A 25,871-nucleotide genomic window follows, 5' to 3' on the forward strand; every position below is an offset into this window, starting at 1 on the left:
GGGCGGGGCCATGCAGCAGAGGCGGGGCCATGCAGCAAGAGGCGGGGTCTGGCCCGTATCGCCCCGCCTCCCACCTGCGCAGGGTCCCTGTGTACCCCTGTACCCTCGTACGCCGGGACACGGGATCCTCTCGCAGAGAAAAACCTTCTGAAATTAAACAAAGGCAAATGCAGGGTCCTGCACTTGGGGAGGAACACCGGTACCAGTTGGGGACTGACACGGAAAGCAGCTCTGCAGAAAAGGACTGGGGGTCCTGCTGGACAAGTTGTCTGTGAGCCAGAAGTGTGCCCTGAGTCCCAAAAAGGCCAGTGGGATCCTGGGGTGGATTAGGAAGAGTATTGTCAGCTGATCAGGGAGGTGATCCTGCTTCTCTGCTCAGTTTTATATATTTATATTTATATGCCTAAGGGGAGGTGCCAAGAAGATGGAGAAGGCTGTGCTCAGTGGTGCTGTGGACAAGAGGCAATGGGTAGAAATTGATGCCCAGGAAGTTCCACCTGAACCCAAGGAAAAACTTCTTTACTGTGCAGTGACCATGCACTGGAACAGATTGTCCAGAGAGGGTGTGGAGTCCACAGGGAGGTTGGACCAGATGACCTACTGTGGTCCCTTCCAACCTGAATCATTCTGTGTTTCTGTGACACCAAATAGCCCTCCTCAAAAGGGCTGTCACTGGGCCACCATGGGCAGGTTCAGCATGCTGGTTCCCCCCATCAGCCCTTCCCATGCTCTGCTCCCCTGGGGGGCTCCTTTAAAGGACTCCCACAGGACAGGGGGTCCCCTTGACAGGAACAGGATAAAAGTTTATTGTATGTAAGAACCAAACCCATGAGATATGTACATGTATTTACATGACAAAATGAATAAGCCTAATTATTTACAACGAGGACCATCCTTCACAAGTCTGTACATCAAGAAATAATCATGAAAATATATTTACACACAGGATCCAGCAGCTGTGGGCAAGATGGAGATGGTAAAAAAAGAAAACCAAAGAGTGAGGTGAGGGGCACCATGTAGTCATGGACCTCAGCTGGGCTGGGTGTGGAGGCTGGTGCTGGCCTGCCCAGACACTGTCCCCACTCTTCAGAGTAGCAGTGTGGACCCCTGGCTTGTTGTGTCCTGAAGAGGTGGGTGGCAGATTTGAGGCGGCTGCTTTTCCTCCTCTTTGTCTCAAAATTGCCGACCTGTGTCTCAGTGCCTTTCTGGGCCATCTCTCCTCCTCCTGACGCTGGGTGCCTGGTCCCTTCCCTTGCCCCACAGCCACTGGTGGGATGCAGGCTGGGAGCTGGGGGTCTCTGAGGGCCTGGGGGGTTTACAGCTCACTGAAGCGCACCGCTGGCTCCAGCTTGTGGGACAGCGCAGTGAGGACCTTGTCGAACTTCTCGTAGCGCTCAGCCTGGCTGCTCTCAGCCCCACGGCTGCCCCAGAGCAGTCGCAGCTGGAACTCGGTGCTGAAGACTTCCAGCAGCTCTGCCTTGCCCTGGAAACCTGCAAGAGGGAGAGTCAGTTCCCTGGGATGGGATCCCATGCACCTATGGGATGCTCGATCCTGGTGCTGGAGCTGCACACTGGGAATGTGGCAAAGGGAAAGGGACTCTGCTGTCCCTACTGCTTACCCTGCAGCTTCACCTCTGCATTGGTGTGGTAGAGCCCACCATGGTGAGCCACCAACCGTGCTGCCTCCAGGTGGGCCATGACCACCTCCACACCGTTGTCGGTGGCCTCCCAGGGCTCGGGGCTTTCCGTGAGAGCCTCATTCCGCTCCAGGAGAGTCACAAGGGGTATGATGTGGGGAAAGGTGGTGTTGGTCAGCGGCGGCCCTTCTGTGGAGAGAGGCACTCTTAGGACCCCACATGGTCCTGTGACCCTGCATCCCCCTCCCCATCTCCCTGTGGAGTGCTTATGTGGCCAAACGCTGCCACGATGCCAGGCTGCCACGGTGCTCCCAGGAGAGGCTTTAAGGCTCAGCTGGACACAGCAGCTGCTGTGTCTATTCGATCGTTGTGCCTGGGGCCATTGCCTTGTCTAACACCAGCTCCTCCCAGCCAGGGTTTCTGGCTGCGCTGGGAAGGGAAAGCTGATGGCCATGCTCAGGCTGCGTTTCCCGGGGCTGCAATGAGGAGCAGGTTTGCAGACCACAGGGCACTAGCCATTAGAGACACATGGCTTTTCTTCTTTCCAACTGGCTGCCAAACCTGCCCCTTGGTTTGGCACTCACTGCCATGCGAGCACGACGGTTTGGCTCAGCTGCTGGTTTTATTTAGTTATGAAATGCTTCCTTGGGAAGGAAGGGGCAAGCAAGGCCAGATGAGCTCTGCTGAGTGCTGGGGCGGTTCAGCAGCCAGAGGGTGTTTGGCACTAGCTGGGAGAGGGTCAGAGCTCTCAAACTCAAAGTGATGCCATGCCCAGACAAAAGTGGGAAGGAGAAAACAAGTGAGACAAGGGGAGTTGCTCCTTTTACCTTTCCCTTCATTCAAGCTCTTCAGGAATGGCTTAAGCTTCTTCTCATAGAGGATTGCACCCTCTGTGTGCCTCTGCCGCAGCACCATCCAGGTCTGCTCCAGCCGGGCAATCTGAAAGGAGATGGGGCAGGTAGAAGGTGCAGGGGCAGCACAGCTTCCAGGCATCAGGGAGAACAGCCCAACCCTGGAGCCACAGTCCCCAGCCTTGCACACAACAGTGCCTGCTGCTCCCGAAAACAGCCTCCTCCACCAGTGCTCATGGCCAGACACGGCACAGCCCTGGCACTGAGGCTGGGCTTAGGATTTCCCCCCCTGCCCGTGCCCCAGGACAGCAACTTTCCTGCGTCACAGTGGCCTTGAAGATGAGATGCAGGGAGGGGGCAACCATTCCACCTCCTTTGTGCAGGCAGGAAGCAAGACTTCCCAGCTGGGCTCGATTTAAAATTGAATTTTAATCTCCTTTCATCTTCCAAAGAGAGCAGTGTGGCCCAGAGACGCTACTGCCACAGCCTTGAGACTGATTTGTATTGTACCAGAGGGCAGATTCATTTCCTCCCAGGAACACAGCCCAGCACAAAACAAAAAGCCCAACCACTGAAAAACAATTGAATCCTGGCGGGACTAGGCTGTCTGCTCTGTGGAGGGGATGACTCTTCCCCTTCCCTGCTTGCATCCCAGCGGATGTGGCCCCATGCCTCCTACCCGGGGCATTTTCCCCTTTCACCCATCCCAGTGACTCTTGGAGCCTACAGGACACAGGGAGAGGGATTTATTTTGAGCAAGGGGCTGAGCCCAGGCCATGAGGACTAAAGGAGTGTCCCCATACCTGTGTCATTTCCAGGGCGCCCATTACAGCTGCAAAACTGAACATGTTCCCCATGGTGCTCTTCAGCTCGGCAGCCAGCTGGATGGTTTTGTGGAGTAGGGCTGCCCGCTCCTCCGTGCTGCCTGTGCAGCCCAAGATGTCCACAGCGATCATGATGGACATGGTGTGAAACCTGCCAAGGGGCAAGACACAGAGCGGGGTCAGCACAGGGAGGGGGGATGCTCTGGGGGCTTAGACAGGGCTCCTCCTCTCCCCTCTCCTGTGCCAGGCTGAGAACACCCAGGGAAGCTGGGCCAGGCTGTGCAGGGCAGCCCAGTGGGCTCACTTTGGCCATGCTGTGCCGTACCGTTCCAGCAGGTCCAGGCGGAGCTGGTGGCCGTGGGGCAGGGTGAGCAGCTCCATGCCAGAGCTCACCCCCATGAGCCGCTGCATCTCCACTGTCACACCCAATATCCGGGCGACCTGGCAAGGAAGGTGAAAGCTGATTAGACTTCTGTTAATTGAGGAGAGGCTGAAGTGTCCTTGGGCAGCCTCTTGCCCCAGCCCAGCCTCTGCCTGCCCTGGCTGATACACCATGGCAGAGCCCATCAGGGATGCTCCAATGCTCAGGGGTTGGCTGATGTTGGGGGATGCACTGATCCCTGCCAACCCATATCGATAGGAGGGCAGCAGTGCCCATCCCTCCCTCCAGGCCCTGGCCGTACCAGGCAGTCCACTTTGGTGATGTGTTTGGCCAGTGTCTTCACATCCACCTCTGCCAGCAACTCTTTGACCTTCTTTAGCACAGTCATCTCCAGAGGTTTGTTATCCAGGGGGATGAGAAGGGACTGGAAGGCAGCAGGGTTGAAGGAGGAGGTTTTTTCCATGGTGGGGGGCACAAAGCCCATGAAGTCCAGCTCTGCTTTCAGCCTCTGCCCTGCCTCTGCTTCCCCAGAGCTGTTCTCCACAGTCCCTCTCTGTCCTTCCTCCACCTTTAGCCTCTCCACATAGCTCTTTGTTGGAAGCTGCTTGGTGTCGTGGGCTGGCCGGTCCCTGCTGATGGGTGAGGTGGGGTGCAGCTGGCAGTAGTGCCCCGTGTCCGGGTCACTGTAGCTGTTCACGGAGGGAGAGGGGGAGGCGCGGGCATAGCCATGGCACGGGGTTGAATGGGAGCTGTGGGTAGGGTCTGGAAGAGGCTTGCTGTTCCCGTGGCACAGCTGGGGTTCGCTGGACCTTCTTATGACTGGAGAGGCTGGGGTGATTCCAGATGCTTGGCAGGCATGTGGCTTTAGCCGTGTGACTGTGGGGAGCAGAGGAGACACTTATCAAAGCCGGAAGATGCACACACATAGAGGGACCACAGATGCAGCAGCCCAGGGACATGGGGCTCAGGGGAAACCCCTCTGCCAAAACAGAACCTAGTCCCAGGACAGCTGCACAATGATGCAGCCGAGGACTGGCTGAGATCCTGTCCCTAAGGTCCCCCTCCTCAAGTCCCTGGATCACAGCAGTGCCAAGTCCAGGCTGATCCACATCCCCACTGTCTCGAGAGGGATGGAGAGGAAATGCCTACCTGTGCTGTAGGCGGGTGATGCTGGGTTCTCAGAGATGGGGGACATCGGGGAGTGCAGGTCTTGGATCTGGTCCACGCTGACAGCACAGTTGCGAATGATGTCTCTGTGGTGGGGCAGGGACACGCTGGGGAGGGGGCAGAGGGCACAGGTTAGTCCCTTAAAGCGAGGCCTGGGCAAGCAGGAAGGGCTGGGATGAGAGTCTGCTGCCTCAACACCACCCTTGGATCATCACCTCCTTCCACAACTACCCAAGCTCAGCTGGAGCAGTGAGCAGGTAGTCCCTGCAGAAGCTGGGAACAGAAGGGGTCACTACCCACTGACCCCCATAAATCAGAGACAGACCTGCCTGCAGGGACCCTGGTCCTACAGAGGAGAGCAGAGCAATGCAACAGTATGCCACACCAAGCCAAGGTACTTGGAATGGGATGAGTTTGGTCCACTCCAGGGTGCTTTGGGGAAATGATTCTAGCAAAGAATTCATGGATGTTAGTTTTCTAGGGTTATGCTGCAAAGCGGTATCTAACACTGAGTTACTCTATCTCTACCCGGGAGCTGTGTTGGGCTGGGTTAGGTGAACTGTTGCTCTGACCCAAAGCTTAAGAGAGCTGGAAAGTGCCTGGAAACAGGACTTGAGAAGTTACACAACAAGTAACAAGGTCTTGGGCAGGTGGGACAGCAAGTGGTGGCCTGATGCACACACAGTGTGTCAATGGTGCTGCAAAAGACGCTGAGTGCAGGGACGGTTGCAAGCAGTTATGGCAGGTAATTCACTGCCCTCCCTGCCATGGGTGAGGGCTGGGCTGCTGTGATGTGTTTGGTTTTGAGCACTGGCCTCAGCAGTGGGAGGAGGATGGGACAGCAGTGGCGGTGATAAAGGATTTGGGGAAAATGTGAGTGATGAGGAAAGACTGATGGATCTGGGCTCTTCTTCTGGAAACACATATGCTCTTCTGGAAGTCTGAGTGTTTTCCTTTTCCCAGCCATAACAGTTGGTTCCCTGTTTTCTGCTGGTGCATTCTCACCCTGCCCTAGGGCTCAGAAGGTCAGGGTGGTGAGAAAGCAGCTTGGCTTAACAACAAGCTGTGTCCTGCTGGAGGCAGAGGTAGATGGGTCTCCCCTTAGCTGCTGCATGGGAGGATATGTGTGTGGCCCTGCCTTCCCTGCAGGGCTCTGGACAGCCTGGGATTGCCAAAAGTGAGCCATACAAAGGAAGTCTCCTCCTCCACCTCTGGAGAAGCCCAGCTGGCCAAGGTTAATGTGAACAGCTCAGCTTTGTGAAGGCTGTGATCCAGGGTCTGTGCAGACTCCATTAGCACAGACACATCAGTCTCCTCCTGCCCATCAGGCTTTCAGCTCTGCTTGGTAACTCCTTGCAAATGCTGAATGGAAAGAGCTCTGAAACTAAAAGGGCCATTCAAAACCAAACAACAAACGCTGTCTTGGTGTCTGGGACTGACTCTCCTCTCATGTTTGCCTGGGAAAGCTCAGCTCCATGGCTCTAACAAGCCCTGACGTGCTGGTAATCCCGGACTGGGTGATTGTAAAACACTCTCTGGCTTCTGGCCTGTGATGCTAAAGTCATGTCTGCTTGCTGGGCGTCTGCTGTGGTAACTCAGCATGGCTGGCAGCCAGTCTGGGAGAAAACCCCAGTTCCAGCTGAGTACTGGTTCTTTCCCCCATGCCTCTGCTGATCTCTCTCTTCCATCCCTGACCCCCAACCTCTGCCCTGCACCCAGAGAGCAGTGACTGAGCACGCTCTGCTTCATTCCTGAGGCTGATCCTTTGCTTAGCTGAACTAGGATGAGACTGCACGCTCACCTGGTTGGGCACCCCTCAGCCCTGGTGATCTTGTCTGCAGTCAGGCCGTCTGTCATGGTGATGCTCCTCCTCTTGATGTGGCCCCCTTTCTGGGTGGAAGGGCTGTGGGGTCCCCCATGCTTCCCATTGGCCAGCCCGTAGCTGGCTTCCAGGTAACGCAGGGGGAAAGTGCGGTTGATGGGGCAGTAGATGATGGCCCCGCTCTGCTCTGAGATGGCCTTGTGGTTGCCCACGTAGAAGCGGACAAGGGCAGGCACGTTATCAAAGCTTTCCTGCTCGAAGAGGTACTGGACATGGGTATGGCCATCGCTGGACTTGACTGTCACCTTGTTGATCTTGAAGTGCAGCGGCTCGTTGCGCCAGCGGCACGTCAGCACGTAGTCACCCAGGCTGGTGAGCGAGTCACGGATGAGGAAGTCACCATTCCTCTGCACAAGGCTCTCGGACACCTGTCAAGGGGACAGGGCACAGCTCAGCCACAGCCACGCTGGGTGGACCACAGGGCACGAGTAGATGCTCTGCCAGATGTTATCTGGGGCACGGGGTGTTCCCCTTGGCCCTAGCTCTGAGCCACAAGAGGGATTTTGCTGTGGCAAAATCAGGCAGCTCAGAGCTAATGAAGCCCTTGACCAGATATTTCCCAGGAGGACGGGCTGACAGTTCTGTGTGGCCTCAGAGTGCTCTCCCACAACATTCCAAGTCAAGAGTGCCCAGAGCCACCCACCTTCCCCATCTCACCTCCCGGGGAATGCGGCCGTGGTACCAAGCATGGCTGCGCAGGTCGGTGCTGCTCAGCTTCAGCTCCTCTTCCAGCTCCTTGTGAAGCTTTTCTGGTGATGAGTCGAGGATGTATTTCTCCTTGGAGAACTGTACAGGAGAAGAGAGAGTGTCAGGCAGTGCAGCAGTGCAGGGACTGGGGAGGGAAGGGCTGGCAGGATCCCCACGTGGGGACTGTGGCACCTGCCAGGAGCACAACTGTCCCCACAGGCCAGGTAACTCAGCTGTGTGTGAGGATTACTGCTTGTGGCAAAGGATGTGGTAATGTGCCTGTTGATGGCCAGGTCCTATCACCATCAGCACTTGGAGAGTCTTCTGGTGGCATGCCCCTTTGTGCCAGGCCACCCCGTGCCTGGTGTACTGCTTCTCTGTCCCAGCTAAGAGCTGAGTGTGGTTGGGCAGGAGAAAACCCCTTAAACATCTCTGGGGCCGAACTGCCATAAGAAGCACTCTTTCAGGAGGAAACCTGCATTATTGCTCCTCCTTGAAACATCTACCATAGTTTCCCTTTCAAAGGGTTAACTGTGCTTAGCCTGATGGCAGCATAAACAGTAATGATAAATGTAAAGGGAACCTTCTGCATCGAAATTAGCTTTTAGAAATTAGCTTTTACCAGCACTGGTGCACCTGAGCCTGGAGGATGCAATCTGCCCCCTCCTTTCCCCTGGAGAGATAAGGGATGATGGCTTCATGTGTCTGTTGGCTGGAGCCTGCCTGCCTCCCTCCCTGCCTGCTGCTGGGCCAGTATACCCAGAGGGGAGCTGCTGGCATGGTAGAGCCAGTGGATGTTTGGGGACACAAGCACAGATTTGGGGTTCCTGTGTGCTTCACATGAGGCCAATTCTACTGGTTGACACATTGGCTTTGAGGTGATCCTGCTGTGGTACTGACACAGCTGCGTGATGGAGCAGAGCCTGGGAGCAAAGACACCTGGGTTCCCTCCATATCCCAGATGTGTGGTGTCCTGAGAGGGGCATATGTGTACCACTGCCATGGGCTAAGAAGCTTGGATGGGGCTACTGGTGTGCCCTGTTCCTCTGTTCCCATGAGCGAGGGTGGCTGGGTGGCCCCCGGTGGCAGTGCCAGCTGTAAGGAGACAGCGAGGGCTGGCCCAGCTCCCTGGTGCCTGTTGGGGCAGGATCCTGGTATTGTCTCACAGGACAGGCATGGGCTTGAAGCTCTGCTGACACTGCTCTGGCACTGCCAGAGGAGCAGGCTGGCACTCATGGCTGGCCTTGTATGTTCTCCAGAGCACAGGGGGCTGCAGCCCCATGCCAATACCTCAGGGACTCGCCTTGGAGCTGACCTCCTTGCCCGGTGCCTCATCCTCTGTGACCTGTATTGATTCCTTCTGTTCCTCCAGTGGTTGTGAGCAAGGGGAAGTGCAGAGCACTGTGCTGCTCTCCTGCCTTGTACCCACTGCTCTTGCAGCATTCTTGGCACCCCATGGAGTCCCTCAGCAGGACCCTGACCCCAGGCCTCTCCTTCCCCAAGGAGATGATCCATCCCCCCGGTAGATGCATTCATTCACCAAACCAGGCAGAGATCCTGTCCTGGGAACCCTGCTCCAGCCTGGGGAGATGGAAGGAGGCAGTGGCAAAGGGCCTGTACACTGGACTATGCTCTCCAGGGCCTGCCCTCGCCAGCTTAGAATTGCTTTTATTCCTCCCTTCCCAACTCCTGTCAAATCAAAGGTGGTGGGAGAATGGAAGCAGCCTATGAAAACGGTGTGGATTGAACTCTGACTGGCTCATCCAACCATGTTTATTCTCCCTACAAGAGGGTCCTGGTGACTGCAGCTGCAGGGATGTGTGGATTGTCCCCCCCCGACCAAGGGCTGCAGGGAGCTGAGCACTTGCTGCTGCTCTGGGCCCTCCTGGAGACAAAAGCCACCCGGTGCTGCTGAGCCCGATTAAAAATAAATGGTAGCTGGCGGATGCTGCAGGGGTCCGGCTGCCTCCTGGGGGGCCCAGGCCGAGCAGATGCTGTTTCCATGGTGACAAATCCATTGCCACGGAGACCTGGCTTGGCCGAGGGGTGGTGGGGGACCCTTGACTGCAGCACCCTCTCTGTGACAGGGTTCCCCCAAACTCTGGGGCATCAAATGACCCCCCCAGAACCTCTGCTGTTTGTGCAGGTGAAAGCCATCAGAGCTGAGCTGGGAACAGTTTGGATTACAGCTCTCTCCCCACCACCCCTGGAGCAGGGATTAGTGACTGTTCTGCTCAGCATTGTACATCTGGGTTTTCCTCCAAATCCTCCCCATGCAAATGTGCAGGGTAACAAAAACACAAGCCCAGCTGAGCAGTGCCCAGTATCTCCAAGCCCAGATTCGGGCAGCAGCTGGCTGGCATCCATGCCAGGAGCCATGAGCTAAGCTAGCAGGAGAGAACAGGAGGTTTGGGAGAAGCAAGGAAGGTTTTGCATCTTGCAGATGGGGGAGGGAGCCCAGCTCCCCGAGCAGAGGGTGTCAGGAGCCACCTTTTCCAGCCATGTGCAAGGCACTGTCCCTGCCTGGGGAGTGAAATCCCACCCAATTTGCACGGCCACTAAGAATCCACTGCTTGGAGTGATTGTCAGGCTATAATGGCTGGGGCAGCAGCATGAGACTGATCACGGGGAGCCCTTTTCCTTAGTGTGATGTAACTGAGACTGGTCCTTGCTGTGAGTCTCTCACACTACTCCCACATGCTGCCACAATCACCTGTCTGCTCCCCTTCAGTGTGGGAACTGGGCTCCCCACAAGCCCTTGGTGCAAAGACCCCTGTGCTGTGGAGGGCTGTGTTTCCCCTGAGCCCTTCAGCCGTGCCGAGTTTCCCCCGCTCCATCGGGAGTGTGTCTCGGAGGAGCCCGGCTCGCAGGCTGCCAGCTGGCCAGGTGCCGAGGCGCTGGCAGGGCCTGGCATGGCACGGCCTGGCAAGGCAGCACAGGCCAGCCGGGCGCTGTCAGGAGTGTGTGAGCGATGTCTGAAAAGGCATCTCTTGGCGCTCCTGGCCGTGCCAAGGGAGCGTCTAAAGATGCACGGCCCCAAGTGAGGTCTTGCATACTAGAGGGGTGGGTGTGGGGAAAAGCCTGGACTCCCATTAGCATCTGGCTGGAGTGCATGGTGCTGGGCTTCAGCATGAAGAACCCCAAGGCATCTTCCAGCTGAGCAGGAAGAAATGGGGATTAGAGCAGTTCCCCAAACCAGCCACACCAGACAAACCAGCTCAAAATCTGCCAGAGATGATGCCAAGCTTTGCTTGAGGAATCCCAACCAGCAGCCAAGCTGGCTCGACTGGAGAAAGGAGAGTGCCCTGATGGACTGTTTCACAGTCCTGGGGCTGGGGAATCCTCTGGAGCAGCCATGCAATGGGGCAGCTGCCATGAGAAGGCAATTCCTGAGGCTCTCCGTCCCTGCCTCCTGATTCTCTGTGCTGCTTTCTTGATGGAGGAAGTGCTTCCCAGCTGAGTGGCAAGGACTGAAACTGGTAGTGGAAGGGCAAGAGCTGCAGGGATGGAGGGTGCTGATGCCTGTGGTGCGTATAAAACAGCAGCTGTCACTCTGCCTGCTCTAAGGAGAGCTTCAAAGGCTGGCATTTGGCTTTCTATCCTTGCAGAGGTAATCTTATGAAACTGGAGTGATTTCCATTCTGCTTTCCGGCTCTCCCCTCCCAACCTGGAGGAGTTGCAGATGAGGATGAAGTCAGCTTGGAGAGCAAGGTGTACTCGAACCCCACCCTGCTGATAACATCTGACTAACCCCAAGGCACCAAGCACATCTGTTCTCCCTCCTGCTCATGCTGCCTACCCTGTGCTGGGACCTTGCTAGGGGAATCCCAGCACCTTCTGGAGTTCTCCACCCCTGCTCTGGCTGCTAAAGCAGCTCTGCGGCCTGGGAAGCAGAACTGTAAGGAAACAGAATAACAAGCCATTGGGAACAGGTGTCTGGAGAAAGCCAGAGACTTGCATGAGGGGTCTGCTCTGCTTCCTCCACACCTGGCAATGGGCTACTTCAATGATGTATTTTGGAGGAAAAATCCTCGCTGAGAATCACAGCAAACCCAAGAACCATTCTGCCTGCCTGATGCAGGACTGCTGCACTTACCAATCCAGGCACCACCCAAAAATGGTTACCCCACCCTGCATGACCATGAGAAAATCCCACCACAAACAATCCCCAGGTTGTTATGGGCTTGCTCTCAGTTTGCATGTCCTGCTGTGAGCCAGTCTGTCCTGCTGATCTTGATATCCATATGTAAAAAAAAAAAAAAAATCACTTGTTCCTCTGTCTTCTCTTGCAATGAGTCTAGGAACCTAAATGGCCTCTGAGAAGGCATCAGCCTATTTGCCCACCCCATAGCTGACTGAACATAAGAAACATTCTTGGTTATGTCACATCTCCATTAGTCCCCACTGAAGGCAGATCTTGGCTCAAGATCTTTGTTCTGGAGTTCAAAGCCCTTCCTAGGACTAGTCTTGGCTGCCCTCATGGTGTCCTCTCCCCTTGCCCATGCTCCTTTGTGGCAGCTCTGGAGCAATTCTATCTCACTGGCGGGGTGGAGTGCAGCTGGGGTTAATGGCCAGGAACATCTGGGTGCTCTAAAGTGAGACAAGCATCTCAGGCTGTGTGGCAGGGTGGCAGAATATGCTGCTACTGCTACTCTGGGGGAGCAGGTCTCCAATGCAGTGATGATGTGTGTGTATACACACATTTCCATCCATCTATATATTACTTATCTCACTCCAAGACGGCGGCAGCGGCTGCTGCTGCATCCCTTTTCGGAGCTGCTATTGGCCAGAAATGATGTCAGTGCTTCCCAGGCTGGGTGCACCGCCATTGGCGGTGAGCAGGGATGCGGCTGTCAGCTGGAAGTGCTCCAGTCATTCATGGGGACTTCAGTGTGTGTTTGCTGGGCACGCTTGGACATAAATAGATGGTGAAAGATCTGGCAGAGCCAGGTGAGCGCTTAGGGCTTCACTTTTAACTCCTTCTGGGGTTGGGATGTCCTTCATCCCTTCTCACATCCCCACACAAGAGCCAGATGCTCACCTGTCCCTCCCTTGTTCTGGCAGCAGCTAGCTGAAAGCACCCGCTCACCTCCTGCAATGTGCAGCCCAAGGGCATGTCCCCGTGTTGCTCAGTGGCCTTTGGACAACTGCAAAAAGCTCTGCTACTTTTCCCTCTTCACCCCCACCAGCAATCAAAATCCCTGGCTTTGCGCTGAGATCAGCCGCAATCATGACAAGACTTGAAATGCTGCTTCTGGGCTCCGTCTTACCCAGAATAATCTCTAAAGCTCGGCACCTACCTCGCTCAGCAGGAGTACTGAATAAGACTGCCAGCTCTCTTGGCTGCCAGCTCTCTTCTAACTTGCAGTATACTAGAGCTCGTGCTTCAGACCAGAGCCTGCTTGGCTCCTGCAGTCCTAAACACCTTTGCTCTCGAACTCAGTAAATGAGGGAACCAATTCCCAGCACCGCGCCTCCCTTGGGTGAATGCTAGAGTCCAGAAATAGGACACCTAGACTCTGCCCAGACAGTGGCAGTGCTGGAACCACCACAGGACAGGTGACAGATGGATCCCAGCTTTCTTCCACCAGTCAGACCTGTGCAGTGCAGCACAGAGATGGACACCCGGGCCAAGAAGCTGCGTGCTCATCTGGGCTCGATCTCACTCCTGTTCTCAGTGATGCCCCGGGCACATGCCACCTTTTGAGGGATGCTAAACACTTCCCTTCACGAGGTCTGCTGCAGGTGAGGGTTCCCTGCAGAGACTTTTCCGCCTGCCAAAGCGCTGGTCTGGTGGGATGTGGTGGTTTTGGCTGGGTGGCCCTGTCTGCAGTGGTGCCGAGCTCTGCCCCCCGACCCGGCGCTCGGCTCACCCCGCTCTCGCTGCCGCCTCGTTGAGCGCGCCCGGCTCCGTGTGAGCGGGGGCACCGCAAGGCTCCCCGGGGAGACACCCCCGCTGCACCGGGAGTCCAAACAGCCCCCGGCGGGTGCGTGTCCGGGGATCCCCCGTACGCTTCCCCTCCCGCTGCCCCCAACGCCTTCCCCACGCGTGCGGCTGCCCGCCGAGCGCAGGGCAGCCGGTGCGGTCCCAGCGCCGCCCCCGCTCACCTGCACCTGCATGAAGGAGCCGCGGTAGAAGCAGCAGGCGGCCGCGGACAGGGCGCTCCACAGGCTGCACCGCTCCGTCATGGCGCGGCGCGCCCGGCGGGGGCTGCCCCGGCCCGGGCTGCACCGCCGCTGCCTCCGCCGCCGCCGGGCTTCAATTTCAGCCGCTTCCCCGATTACCTCATCCCCTTGTCGGCTGCGAGGGGCGGGCACGGTGCGGCAGCTCCGCCCCGGCCCGCCCCTGGGGGCCGCCCCGGCTCCGGGGAACCGGGGAAGCGGCACCTCGGGGGGAAGCGGTACCCCGGCTGTCTGCGCCCTGCGGGGGAACTGGGAACCAGCTCCTCCGAGGGGAACCTACGCTCCCGTGCCACAAAGGGAACCAGCATCCCTGAGGGGATCGGGCACATCGGCTGCCTGTGCTCTGAGGGGAACTGGGAACCAGCTTCTCCGAGAGGAACCGGCACTCCCAATGCCGCAAAGGGAACAGGCGTCCCTGAGGGGATCAGGCATCCCTGAAGGGAGCCGGCAGTCCTATGTTGCAAAGGGAAACAGCCTCCCTCAGGGCATCAGGCATCCCGGCTGCCTGTGCCTTGAAGAGAACCGGCACCTCTGAGGGCATCGAGCATTCCCGAAGGGAACCAGCACCCCGCTGCCCGTGCCCCGAGTGGGACTGGATCCTCTAAGATGACTCAGCTCCTCAGAGGGGAACAGACACCCCTGGGGGAAACCAGCACCCCTAGCTGCCGGCGCTCTGAGAGAAACTGGCTCCTCTGAGGGAATCAGACACCCTGAGGGGACCCAGCACCTCTTTTCTTCCCATCACAAATCTGTCTGCTCTCCCCAGTGATGCCCATGGGTCAGGGGGAGCCTTGTCCCCTCTTGCCCATCCTGTCTTCCTTCACCCCCACATGGTGATACCTTTCTGAGGAAAACACCAGTGCCCACCTCACATGGCAGGGAGCCGGCTGCCTGTTTCCTGTGTAGGCTGACTCTGACTTGCGTTTAATTAAGGCTCTGCTTCGGTTTAATTAAGGCCACAGTAGCACGTATGGGATGTGCAAGGCAGCACTGATGACTCAAAGCATTGCTCCAGCCTTGACTCTTGAATAAATCCCCCAAACCCATGCCTGAACCCACTGCCAGCAGCTGCTCTGTTCTGGTTACAGGCAGGGGTTCCCCCAGCTCTGGCAGTGACGGGGACCTACATACACCTTGCTGTTCTCCCTCCACATCTGTCCTGCACTGCACGGCCTGGATTTGGCTGTGCTTTGGTAACTGGGGGCTTCACCCTCTCATCTGCAATGTATGTCCTGGCCCAAGGAGCCCCACGCTTTCCAGGCGACGCTGTGACCTCGGAGAGGTATTCCTGCTGCCACCGACCACAGAACCCTGCAGCCTTCCTGCTAATTAATTCAAACGAGCCCCTCATATTACCAGGCAAGGAGACAGCATCCGAGGCTGATGAGATACAGGTCCCTGCTTGAGCAAGCAGCTCTTCCGTGCAGAACAAAGAGCTCAGAGGCGCTGGCCGAGCTCTCACTCTGCCCCTGGTTTCGCAGGGAAGAGAAGAGACAGGAGAGCAGCAAGGCTGAACAGCAGGACAGGGCTGAGGCATGGGAGAACTGGTGGCAGCACACAGCCTGCAGGCGGGGAACATGAGGCAGCAGGTCCCACGGGTCCCATGGGCGCCTGCAGCCCCACCAGCTTGGGCAGGGAGCATGGACTCTCCTCCTTGCCTCCTGCCTGGGGCTGAGGGACAGAGCAGATGGCACTGTGCAGGGACATGCTGCTCCAAAAAGATGCGATGGTGAATCATCCTCCTGCCAGGCCTTCTCCCCTGTGATAGGCTCCATGGTTTCCTTATTGAGGCTTTCACCAACAAGTGAGCAGGAGCCTCATGGGGTGCTGCAAGGTGAAGTCCTCCAGCTGTGACTGCCTCTCCTCACAGGAAAGCTGAAAATCCCTGACTGAGCTCTCATAGGACGTGTGACAGCTTTATTGGTTGCTGCTCTCCCGAAGGGTAATATCTTTCTGCAGCTCCTTCACCTGCACAAAGGCCAAAGCTGGGGTGGCTGGGATGTTGAAATAGAGAATGGGCGTGCAGATCCCCAGGCAGCTTAGAAATACCTACCCTTAGGCTATTATTAAAGCACATTAATTACCAAGTGCTTATTGATCCTGGCTTTCTAACCCTCTCTAGCTCCCGGTTGCATATCTAATCAGGCCAGGCTTGGTGATAGGAAAATCAGCCCTGGCCGTTTTGCAGCTGAAGCTCAAGGGCTGATGTTTGGCAGATCCTTGGTGCACACCTGGGCACAAACCTGCCTGTCAGCCTTTGCTCATGAGGGCTTTGCAACACATCCTCTCCCTCTTCCTGACTCTCTCCTTCACTGGCTCTTTTCTTCCTGTCTTTCCTTTGCTCACCCCTCACCAGTATTTCCCCTCTGCTTGTTTCCCTCCCAGCTACACCAACCAGTGGCAGATCCCAGCCCCATCCTCCCTTGCTCCAAAGGCAGGCACTGCAGCCTCTTTCCCACCCTAAATCCTGCAGAACCTGGGGCTGAACACTGCTGGGTTCCAAGCACCCTGCAGCTGCTTGGGCTGCCAGCCAGGCACAGTGCCTGCAATCAGCTGTAGTGTCCCTGTCATCCCGGTCACTCACACTCCAGATAATTACTAATTTGACTAAAATAGCTGCTGTCACTGCAGCCATCAGTTGCTTCTCTGAACAAAGTGAAGTGGTGTATAAATCACAGCCTATGGGCTCTTTCTGGACACCATAGGGATGGATGAGAAATAAAGGCCAGATAGCTGAGGTCAGGGATCTGACTGGATGGTAGGGAATTCTCTTGGCTCACCAAAAAGTACTTGATCCCAAAGGCAGAGCCATATCCATTGCTCCCCATCTGTATTGTTTCAGTCTGTTAAATCATGAGCTGTAAAACATATCCATCTCTGGGTGCACACACTGACAGTGCCAGAGAAAACATCCCAAATTGTTCTGTTCCTCTCCTCACAGGACTTTCCTGTGCTAGCAGGAGTTTCTCTGCACATCTTGAGGTCCCCATACAGGCCCTTCCCTGCAGAGGCCAGTGTATTGGCTTTGCAGGGGAAAATGAACTACATCACAGCCAGACCCAATACGCCCAGTCAGAGCTTTGTTGTCCTGGCACACGTCCCACTTCCAGCCCTGTGAACTCCCATTCTGCCAGTCCCACATGGCTTAAGGGTGCAGAGAGGAGAACATCCCACCCGCGGGATCGCTCTGCTACATGTCAAAAACCTCATTTGACCCCAGTGCCCAGAGGCTGCCAGTTGCCAGACTCGGCATGTGGGGTCCTCGTTAGCCCCAGGGATGGACACACAGGGAGGTGACTCCTGTTGGAAGCAACAGATGAGCTCAGGGTCCAGCCAGCTCTCTCCCAAGCTTGCCAGTTGGTGCTGCCACAGGGGGTTCCCACATTTCCATGTCTGACTACAGCAACCACCAAGAGCCCCAAGTCCAAAAGATGAAGGTGCAGGGCTCTGTGCTAATTAGACCACCCAAGCTGGGCACCTCAAGTCACTTCTCAACGACCCCATCTGCCCAGTGACAGACTAGATGACATCTCCACTGGGCAACTGGACTCAGGAAGCTCCAACTCTCCTTAAATAAATACCCCAAAGGCCATGGCAGGGCAGTGACCACCGTGACACTTCAGTGGGTTTCAGTGCTCTGTGCCCAAAGCTCACAGCACTCCTGCCACTGCTCCTCTGTGCCTGCCCAGCACCCCATCGTGCCAGCAGCCTCCTGCAAAAGGGCCGCTCTCCTCCAGAGCCAGGCGCCTCACTAATGAATTTCTGGCCAGACATGAAGAGTCCTCAGGAATGTTAATAGTTTGCTGGAGGATAAGCAAAAGATTTGGAGAGATTTACACCAACTTTCATGTGACAGCCACGAAAGTGGCTCAAACCCTTCCGTTTCTTTACGTGGGGGCGGAGGGAGAAGGCTGCGTCTGTGGGCGTTCACAAGTATCTGGGAACATGAAATGCAAGCAGCTCCTGTGGGAACAGCATTGGGGCGACCACGTAGGGTTTGTGTCTCCTCTGTCTTGCCTGGCCTTGCCAGAAATATCTTCTAGGGCCAAAGAGAGAGCCCAGAGGGGAGGAGGGGTGCAGAACTGAGCAGCCTGCTGGTGTAAGACCTGGACAGTTCCAGGGCTATCATCCCCTCTCTACCCGTGGCACCCAGTTGGGACAGGATGTGATCAAGCTCTGTGTCTTACCTTCACATATTCACTGCCAGACTCCAGCCCATCGTGGTGGCTAAAAGGAAGAGAAACAATAAAAATGCATAAGTAAAGGGCAGTAAGTTGTGACATTCAGGTCAAAGGCAGTGGTGGGCACAGCTGGGGGAGCTGGGGTCTGTGCCCCTTGTCTTGCCACAGTGCCAAGAGCATGGCCATGGTTTAGGAGAGGCTCCCAGGGCCCCAGCACTGTTCCTGACTGCTCTGTGCCCACTCTCAGCACAGGGCTTATCCTCCCTAATGCGATCAGGGGAGAATGAGGCCTTTTTAGAGGATATCACCCCAAATCGGCTTGGGACTGTGTAAGCTGAACCAGGGAGACCCAGAAGCCAGGCTGGGGTCCCTGCAGGTCACAGTGCTGGGGGATATATATCAAGGTGGGGGCCCCTGTGTCCTGTTCCCTGGCAGAGCTGCATTCCCAGTAGGCAGCTGTTAGGATACACCATCCAGACAAGCATTTTTGATTTTATGGCTTTGTGCAACCCTACAGAATCCAAACTCCCAACAAAGCTAGGCCTGAACTGTGATGAACTGTCCCAGACTGGGACTGCTTTTCATGCTGTTATAAGTCCAGATGTGTGTCTTTGAGGAGGAGTCCCAGGGGAACAACAGAGAGTTCAAAAGGAGAGAGGCTGTAACAGCCTGAACTGGGATGTGCTACCTTGAAGTCTCACCTTTCAGAATAAAATACAAAAATCGAGATGTCTTTGACCAGAATCCACAGCCTGTTGCCTCCCCAGTGCCAAGCTTCAGTATGAACATCTCGCGGTTTGCCAAGGTTGCTTACCTAAGCACAAGGCAGCAGCAGGGGCCCGGGGACAGCAGGCTGCCACACCAGGACAGGCAGCTGCAACTAAGGAATAACCAAATCCAAGGCCATCATAGACCTGGGATGTCCCTTCCCTGCCAGGAGCCACCTTGTCAGACACATACTGGGAACTGCTGAGGGTCCTGCACACAACTTCCCCCCGAGACCCACACTGGTAGCAACCCTGGGGAGCCAAATTCCTCCTCTGTGGGCTCTCTCCAGGTTGAAAGTGGTGCCTGGTGGCTTCCCCAAAGGGAAGCAGGGATAGCAGAGGCAACCAATGCCAGACATTTTTCCACTGGACATCCCCCATGGCGTTACAGTGTGCTGTGACAGGGTCCACATGAGCCCCTTGTAGTGTCCAGCCCTCCAGAAGACAATTCCCACTTCTGAAACCCTCGGAAGTCTATAAAAAACATGTGGATGGGCACCTCGCACCTCAGTTTCCCCCTCTGTATAGCTGTCTCCAGGGAGGTTTTGGCTGGAAGCGCTGCCAGAGGGGTCTGCAGGGAGTGTCAGGCAGTGCCTGAGGGAAGCGGCGTTTCCGTGCCTCACACACAGTATTTAAGGACAAGGTTCAGCGGTGAACACAGCAGGGCCGGGTTGATGTTTGGACTCAATATCAGTGGTATTTTCCAACCTTAGCAATTCTGTGATTCTCCAAGCCCACGTTGCAGAAACCGCATCCCCTGGTGTCCAGCTTGGGAGGGGAAAACGGGGCTGGAAATCAAGTCCATATTTTTTGGAGGCGAAGAAAACAGCAGAGCATTTGGGAGCGGGGATGGATGCAGACTCCCCTGGGCAGCTGTGGGCTGCCTGCCCACCCTGTCTCCAGCCTGTCTGCCCTTCACACACACGCTGCAGAGCTGCCTGGTGCTGCGAGAGCCGTGAGAAAAACCGGCAGGAGGACGGGGGGCCTCTGGGCAGGAAGTCGGGAGCATGGGAGCAGCTGGGCGACGCAGCGAGGGCCCAGGCAGGAGAGGCCCCTGTGCCGGGGAAGGGCAGCAGCTGGGACCGCAGCCCCCCTGGTTCTGCACATTCCTGGAGGAAACGGCATTTTTGGGGGCAGACGAGCGCCTGGGAGAAATTCCAGGGCTGCCTTTGGAGCGCGGCCGTGGCTGAGCTGCTGGGACCCGGAGCTACAGCAGTGGTGTTGGGGAGTGGGGGATTGCTGGGGTGGCTGCTCCCTTTGGGCTCGGGAAGGCATCACCGTGACTTGCAAATGTGCCAAGCTCCAGGCTGGCTGCTGGGAACAGTCCAGGAGGATCCTGTGGGTCCAGCCCTGGTTTGAAGCCTAGGCTCTGCTTTCCTTGGGACACCGGTGCAGGTTGTACCCCAGGGGAACCAAATTTGGGCACTTCGTCCCTCAGTTTCCCCCTCTGTAGAGGTGCCTCCAGGGAGGTTTCGGCTGGCACTGAGCTCTTTGTGGAGCAAAGAGAGGGGTCTGCAGGGAGTGTCAGGCAGTGCTGCGGGAAGCTGCGTTTCCGTGCCTCACGCACGGCCGTGCACAGGGAAACCGAGTCACGTCCGCCCAGTGACCTGCCAGCGGTCACCTCCCGTTAGTCAGCGTGTCTCTGCTGGAGTCACAGCCACCGCCTTGCTCTGAGCAGCTCCACAGGCTGGCTGCCACTCCCTGTCCCACAGCAGCACAATTTTCCCCCTTTACGGGCCCGATTCTGGGAAAGCCCTCCTGCCTACAGCATCCTCAGCCCACCCTCTCTTGGGGACTGTCCTAACCAGAAATACTCCGGGGGGGGGCAGGTGGAAATGTGCCCCAGGGCCATGGCCTGGCAGGAACAGACTGTCCCCATCCCCGGGGATGTGCCTGCACAGGAGGAAGGGCTGGGGCGCAGCATTATCCCGGTCCCACTTCCTCCCACCCGTCCCACAGCAGGGCCTGGCCTTGGGATGACTCTGGCAGACTCCCTGAGCCAGCGGCTGTGCCAGAGGCTCCAGGTTAGAGTGTGGAGAGGCAGAAATAACCCTGATACTGAAATAAACCTGCTCTGGTCACTCTCGTGCCTCAGTTTCCCTGGCAAGCAACAAGGCTACACCCATCATCAGGGAAGACCCACAGGATGCAAAAAAGCATTTGACCCTCAGTTTTTGGGAACCCATTCCCTAGATTCAAGATACGCACGTGACCCACCCATGTCCCACTGCTGCCTGGCTCCCAGCCACGCTGGCTTGGGATCTAAGTCATTTCTGGGAGACAGAGAGTGAGCCCTCTGCACCCTCCTCGGGGACTCTCTGCCACTGCTGGGGCTCCGCACTCACCGAAGGATGCGGCAATGCCACCAGCCCCTCAAACCTCCGAGCCCCTGACCCCCGAGCTGGCCGCAGCCCCCGGCGGTTTCAGCAACTCTTTCCTTGAGGAAAACACCACCATGGGCTGGGGGCCTCGGCACCCGAGCAGCGGCTCGGCTCCGGCATCCGCGTCCAAGTTTTGCGCCCGCCCCAAGCAAAGCCCCTTCCCAGCCTCTCCCTCCCCATGCCCTCCGCTGTGCCGAGGGGTGGCCGGGGGGACCAGGACCCCTTACCTGCCCTGTCCCAGAGTGGGAAACCTCCTGCCCAGCGCTGTCATGGGCCCTGCGGGATACAGCGAGCGCCTCTGCTCCGGGATAGGGAGAAGCTCTCCCGCGCTCTCCCGCTCTCTCCCGCTTTGCACTGAGAGTCGGGACTTCGGGGCGCGCAAGGCGGTGGCGGACCCTCCTCCTTCCCGTCCCAGCCCTCCTCCGGCCCACCCTTCGGGCCGGCAGGAATGTGTGGCCGACACAGCCCGGCTCCCACCGCCGGCACGGATTTATCCTCCTTACCCGGCTCCCAGGACCACCCGGACCTCCCGAACGCTCAGTGTCAGGAAAAGGAGCCCCCGGCCCCGGGGCGGTGCAGGGGGAACAGGGACACCAGGGGCCACTGGAGTGCAGAGAGAGGAGAGTCAGGCCAGGGAAAGGGGGAGAAATGTTTTCTGGAGAAATCTGGAGTCTCCTTTGCCTGTGTCTCCAGTCCCGCATACCCTGCTGGGCTGGGGTCGCATTTGGCCCCTTATGCCCAGATGCCATTGGGCTGGGGAATAAAAATCCCTCTGGTTGGTTCTGCGGTCAGAACCCTCAAAAAAAAATCCATCCGTCATCTCAGAGGGCTGAACCTCCAAATTCCCGCGGAGGGGGAGATCGTGCCTGGAGTAGAGGCGTTTGTGCCCAGGGTGGGGGTTTAGTGGCAGGTGATGAAATGGGGGCAGAGTGTCTGGTTTCAGGATTTGCCCCTGTGCCTTGGGAGAGGCAGTACTGCTCAGCAGAGGGGTAGAGGACAGAGGAGGTGGAAAAGAAGAAAGTGAGAGGCAGAGGAGGCTGTAACAGTGCTGGTGTGAGCTCTCCGCAGCAGCACATCCTGGTGCTGGAACGCAGCCGCCGCAGGACAAAGAGATGCCGGGGCAGAGCGGGGCTGCGAGATGTTTCCACCCCGTCCGGAAACAGGAGGGAGTAGAAATCCCACAGGAAACCTCGTTCCCATGGAGCCGTTGACCTGACCATGCTCCAGCTGTGCTGTCCCACCGGCCAGGTGCATCCCCCCTGGCACTGTGGACACGGGGGGACATTGCAGTGACCCTGGTTTGTCCCAGCCGCCTCCTCTTGCCCTGGAGGGGCAAAATGGGGTTCTTAGCAGAAGGTAGAGCAAACCTCAAGGGCTATACCTGTCTGGGGAGATCTTGTCAGGGTGCTCTTGTCCCTTTTCCAGCAGATCCCCATCAGCGGTTTCTGCTTCAGCTGCTGCGTCAGGGCTTGTGGTTTGGCTGGGGTTTGGAGCCAGGCTGGAGCTTGGTGCCTCAGTCCTAGGGTAGGAGACATTTCCCACAGGCTCCTGGTCTGTCCTGACCATAGCTGCCTCCAGGGTGTCCCCAGGTTCAGCTTCTTCTTCTTTCTGCTCTGCTTGTCCAGCAGCTGAGGATGAGTCTGTGCCTGGGCCAGGAGTGCTGGATATCTCCGGGCACTTGGGGCTGGGGAGCGGGGCTGCCTGGGGGGTTTTGTTGTTGGGAGACCCTTTCTCCCAGCAGTTCTGGCTACTCTTGTCTTTGCCCAGGCTCTTCCCTGCCTTGCCTAGATTCACCCTGGGCATGGTGCCCATGTGGGAGTACATGTTCGACGACTGGGCATAGGGGCCAGGGCTCTTGGGCATGGTGTTGAGATCATCCTGGGTGCTGTCAAAGGGCTCTCTCAGGAAGCCGTGGGGAGGTGGGAGATGTGGCCCGAGACTCTCAGGAGAGCTGGGGACCACAGAGACACGCCGGAAGGTGAAGGAGCGGGGGATGCTGCTCAGGCTCCCAAAGCCTTTGAACTTGAAGAACTCTGGCAAGGAGAAAGGAGTGATGAGTGTGAAATTACTGCTGGCACAGCAGTAACAGTGGTGGGGGGTATCAGAGCCCCTGGTCCTGGGTTGGGGTGGGCATGGGGCACCACGCAGCCTGGTGTCACACTGTTACACCCATATCTACAGTCCCAGCCTGGCACGACATCCCTGTGGTCTGGGGTGTGTATGATGCTGCTTGAGGCATCTCTGCTGGGTACCCAGAAACTCTGCCCTTGTGCCTCAGGGAGCAGAAGTCTCCTGTGCCCTGGCAAATCTAGTGGCTGCATCTTCCCACCACAGCTGAGGGGTGGAGGAAACACCCAACTCTGGTGAGCAGGCAACTCTCGAAATTATTTCTGCCTGCCTACTTCCTCCAGGGGACTCTGGGCAGGGCAGGCCGAACCCTATAGCCTCAGGGCAGCCCTGCAGGATGAAAGAATGGGACACACGGCATCTCCCTAGGGAATGGGGGTCCTGGATGCACGTGATCTGCCCACACTTGCATGCCTTGCCAGCACGGTGGAGCAGGAACCAGCCACGGGTGCTGCTGTGGGCGGGAGATAACCTCCCCACTTCCTCGCCTGGCCCCTCACCAGCTCCAGCTGCCACCTGCAAGTGCTGAGCATGAACATGTTCGCCAGAGAAATATTTATAACTCCGGCGGGCGGCTTTGCATTTCACACCTCAGCCACAGCTCAGCTCAGTGTATCGCTGCAGCACAGCCATGGATGGTGTCAGTGCCAGTGTTGGTGCTGGTGCCAGTGCCGGTGCCAGTACTCAGGGTGAGCGAGCCTGTGGCTGCAATGCTGTTGAGCAGTGCTTCCCTACCGCCCCCACTGCTGTGGGTGCCACCGGGGGTTTTGCAATGTTGATGCCGCCCTGGGGCTCTGCAAAGCACGGCAGATTTGCCGGGGCAGGAAGCCACACGTTGCAGAGGTGCTGAGCAAGGACCCGAGTGTTCGGGGCTACTGGGCCCTTGGATTCCCACCTCCAGCTGCCATCCATGGGCTCTGTGGGGCATCCCTGCAGCTGGACAGGGTGAAGGGGCTGCATCCCTAAAGCCCCTCTGCAAGGCAGAAACCTCGAGGCCTGAGTGGAGTTAGAGGCAAAACTACTTTGTGCTAAGCATCTCCTTGGAGTCCAAGCATCTTCTGCTACCTGCTGCTCCTGGGGCTGCTGCGAGGTGGGAAAGGCAGCACTGGGGATTTTCCCCATTTCCCCACCACTCCATCACAAAGGAAAATCCCAGCTGGGATGGGGCTTCGGGTTTGGCCAGCAGAGGGGTCCCAGGGGAGCAGAAGGACTGGCCCCCGTCTGGCGCCGGCCCTGCGGCAGGAATGCAAGAGAGCACAGCCCAGCGCTGGGAATGGGGTGAAGGCCACTGCAGCCTCCCCCCGAGGCTCTGGGGGAAAGCCGAGGTCTGTGAGAAAGTGCAGAGCTTGCTCCCGGTGGGTATCAAGCACTTCCTCCCAGAAGAGCCAGTGGGAATCCATTCCCAGGCTCCCTCCCCAGTTCCTCTGTACCACCCCCACCCCTGTGCTGCAGGAGCACCCTGGAGTAAGGGTCCTAGACACCCCTAGCCCCCAGCACCAGCTTGTGCCCCAGCCATACACCCTGAAGGGTGTGATTTATGGAGTGAAGACCCCCAAACCCTGCTGTGCATCTCTCTTGTCACATCCCAGCATCCAGCACAGGGCTGGGCTGCAGCAGACTGTCCCAGTCCCAGCACCCAGCTCCTGAGCCAGAACCCAACTCTGTGGATGGAAACCCCCAAAGCCCCTCACCACAATGAGTTTCCTAACAAGAGCAGAGCCTGTCACAGCTCCAAACATCCCTGGATGAGATGATTCCACCCCTGGATGGGATGACCCAGGGAGCGTGTGAGCACAAACTCACACTAACTCTCACACATCCTCCTGCCCACCGAGATGTCCAGGTGAGCACCCCATTGCCCACCCACCCTTTCCCGTGGCCACTTACTGAATTTCTTGAAGCCCCGTCGTTTCTGGCCCTCGGCCATGGCTGTGCTGGTCGGACGCCGTGGGGACCGAGAGGGACAAGTATATAACTGTGAAGCCCTTCCCTGCCCGCTCCTCCCTTCCTGCCCCCCCCACAAGCACCCTGCAGTCACTCATCGCTTGATCAGCATTTCCTCCCCAGTGCTGTCATCTGTTCCCAGCCCTGTTGTTGTCCCTGCCCGCCCTCATGCTGTCCCCACAGGTCCTGCAGTCCCCGTGGCTGCTTGCACCTGCCTGGCTGCTCAATAGTCACCTCTGCACCCCAGTTTGGGGACGTCTGGCAAATGTGGGCAACCAAAAACCTCTGGGTGCTAGCTCTAGAGGAAGGTGCCAACCCTAAAAGAGGGTGCCAGCCCCATGGAAGAAGGTGCCAGCCCTAGAGGAGTATGACAGCCCTATGGATGAGGTTGCCAGCTCTGTGGATGAGGCTCTGGCCGGGCAAACAGGACTCTGCCACGCACATCTGGTTCTCAGCCCCTGTGGGGTGAGAGCTGGATGGCATCACTGCCAGCAGGAGCACTCCCTACCAGCCATTCCCTCGCTCTGGGGACACTGATGTGCTCCATAGGAGTGTCTCCATAGATGGCCTGGCCCCAACAGGGGTCCGGTGGCCGTGTTTCCCATTCCCAGGGAGCTGGTGGTTCCCATGTCCAGGATGCTGGCAGCCACCTCTGCCACAGCTCTGTCTTTGTGTGCTCTTCACCTTGGGGATCAGTTTCGGACAGCCTGAGATCGAGCTCTTTGTCCTGCACCTGAACACAGCCATAGCTGGGGGATGAACTCAGGGTCCCCTGAACCTGACCTTGGAGTCCTCCTGCCTGGCCATGGCCTCCCTATGCCAAAGCCGCGGCTGCAGGAGCAGAAGTTTTGTTTAACT

General features: G+C 57.4%; 1 protein-coding gene across 3 annotated transcripts; it reads right to left on the reverse strand.

Moving 5' to 3' along the window:
• Positions 1-782: 782 nt before the first annotated feature.
• Positions 783-25,049, reverse strand: SH2D3C (SH2 domain containing 3C). Of its 3 annotated transcripts, XM_014873141.2 has the most exons (12): positions 24,957-25,049; positions 22,324-22,975; positions 17,801-17,840; positions 7,401-7,529; positions 6,663-7,111; positions 4,844-4,968; positions 3,996-4,570; positions 3,638-3,753; positions 3,292-3,463; positions 2,465-2,576; positions 1,620-1,826; positions 783-1,491 (listed from the first exon to the last, which is right to left on the reverse strand). In XM_014873141.2, exons 1-12 carry the CDS (start codon positions 24,994-24,996, stop codon positions 1,316-1,318), a joined length of 2,793 nt encoding a protein of 930 aa, XP_014728627.1. In that variant the 5' UTR covers positions 24,997-25,049; the 3' UTR covers positions 783-1,315. The 3 variants fall into 3 exon arrangements, with proteins under 3 accessions (XP_014728627.1, XP_014728628.1, XP_088033371.1); XM_014873142.2 differs by lacking the exons at positions 22,324-22,975; positions 24,957-25,049 and adding an exon at positions 21,170-21,293; XM_088177245.1 differs by lacking the exons at positions 17,801-17,840; positions 22,324-22,975; positions 24,957-25,049 and adding an exon at positions 13,539-13,695.
• Between the last annotated feature and the right edge of the window lie 822 nt (positions 25,050-25,871).

The sequence above is a fragment of the Sturnus vulgaris genome, chromosome 22 (assembly GCF_052056855.1).
Source record: "Sturnus vulgaris isolate bStuVul1 chromosome 22, bStuVul1.hap1, whole genome shotgun sequence".
NCBI lineage: Eukaryota > Metazoa > Chordata > Aves > Passeriformes > Sturnidae > Sturnus > Sturnus vulgaris.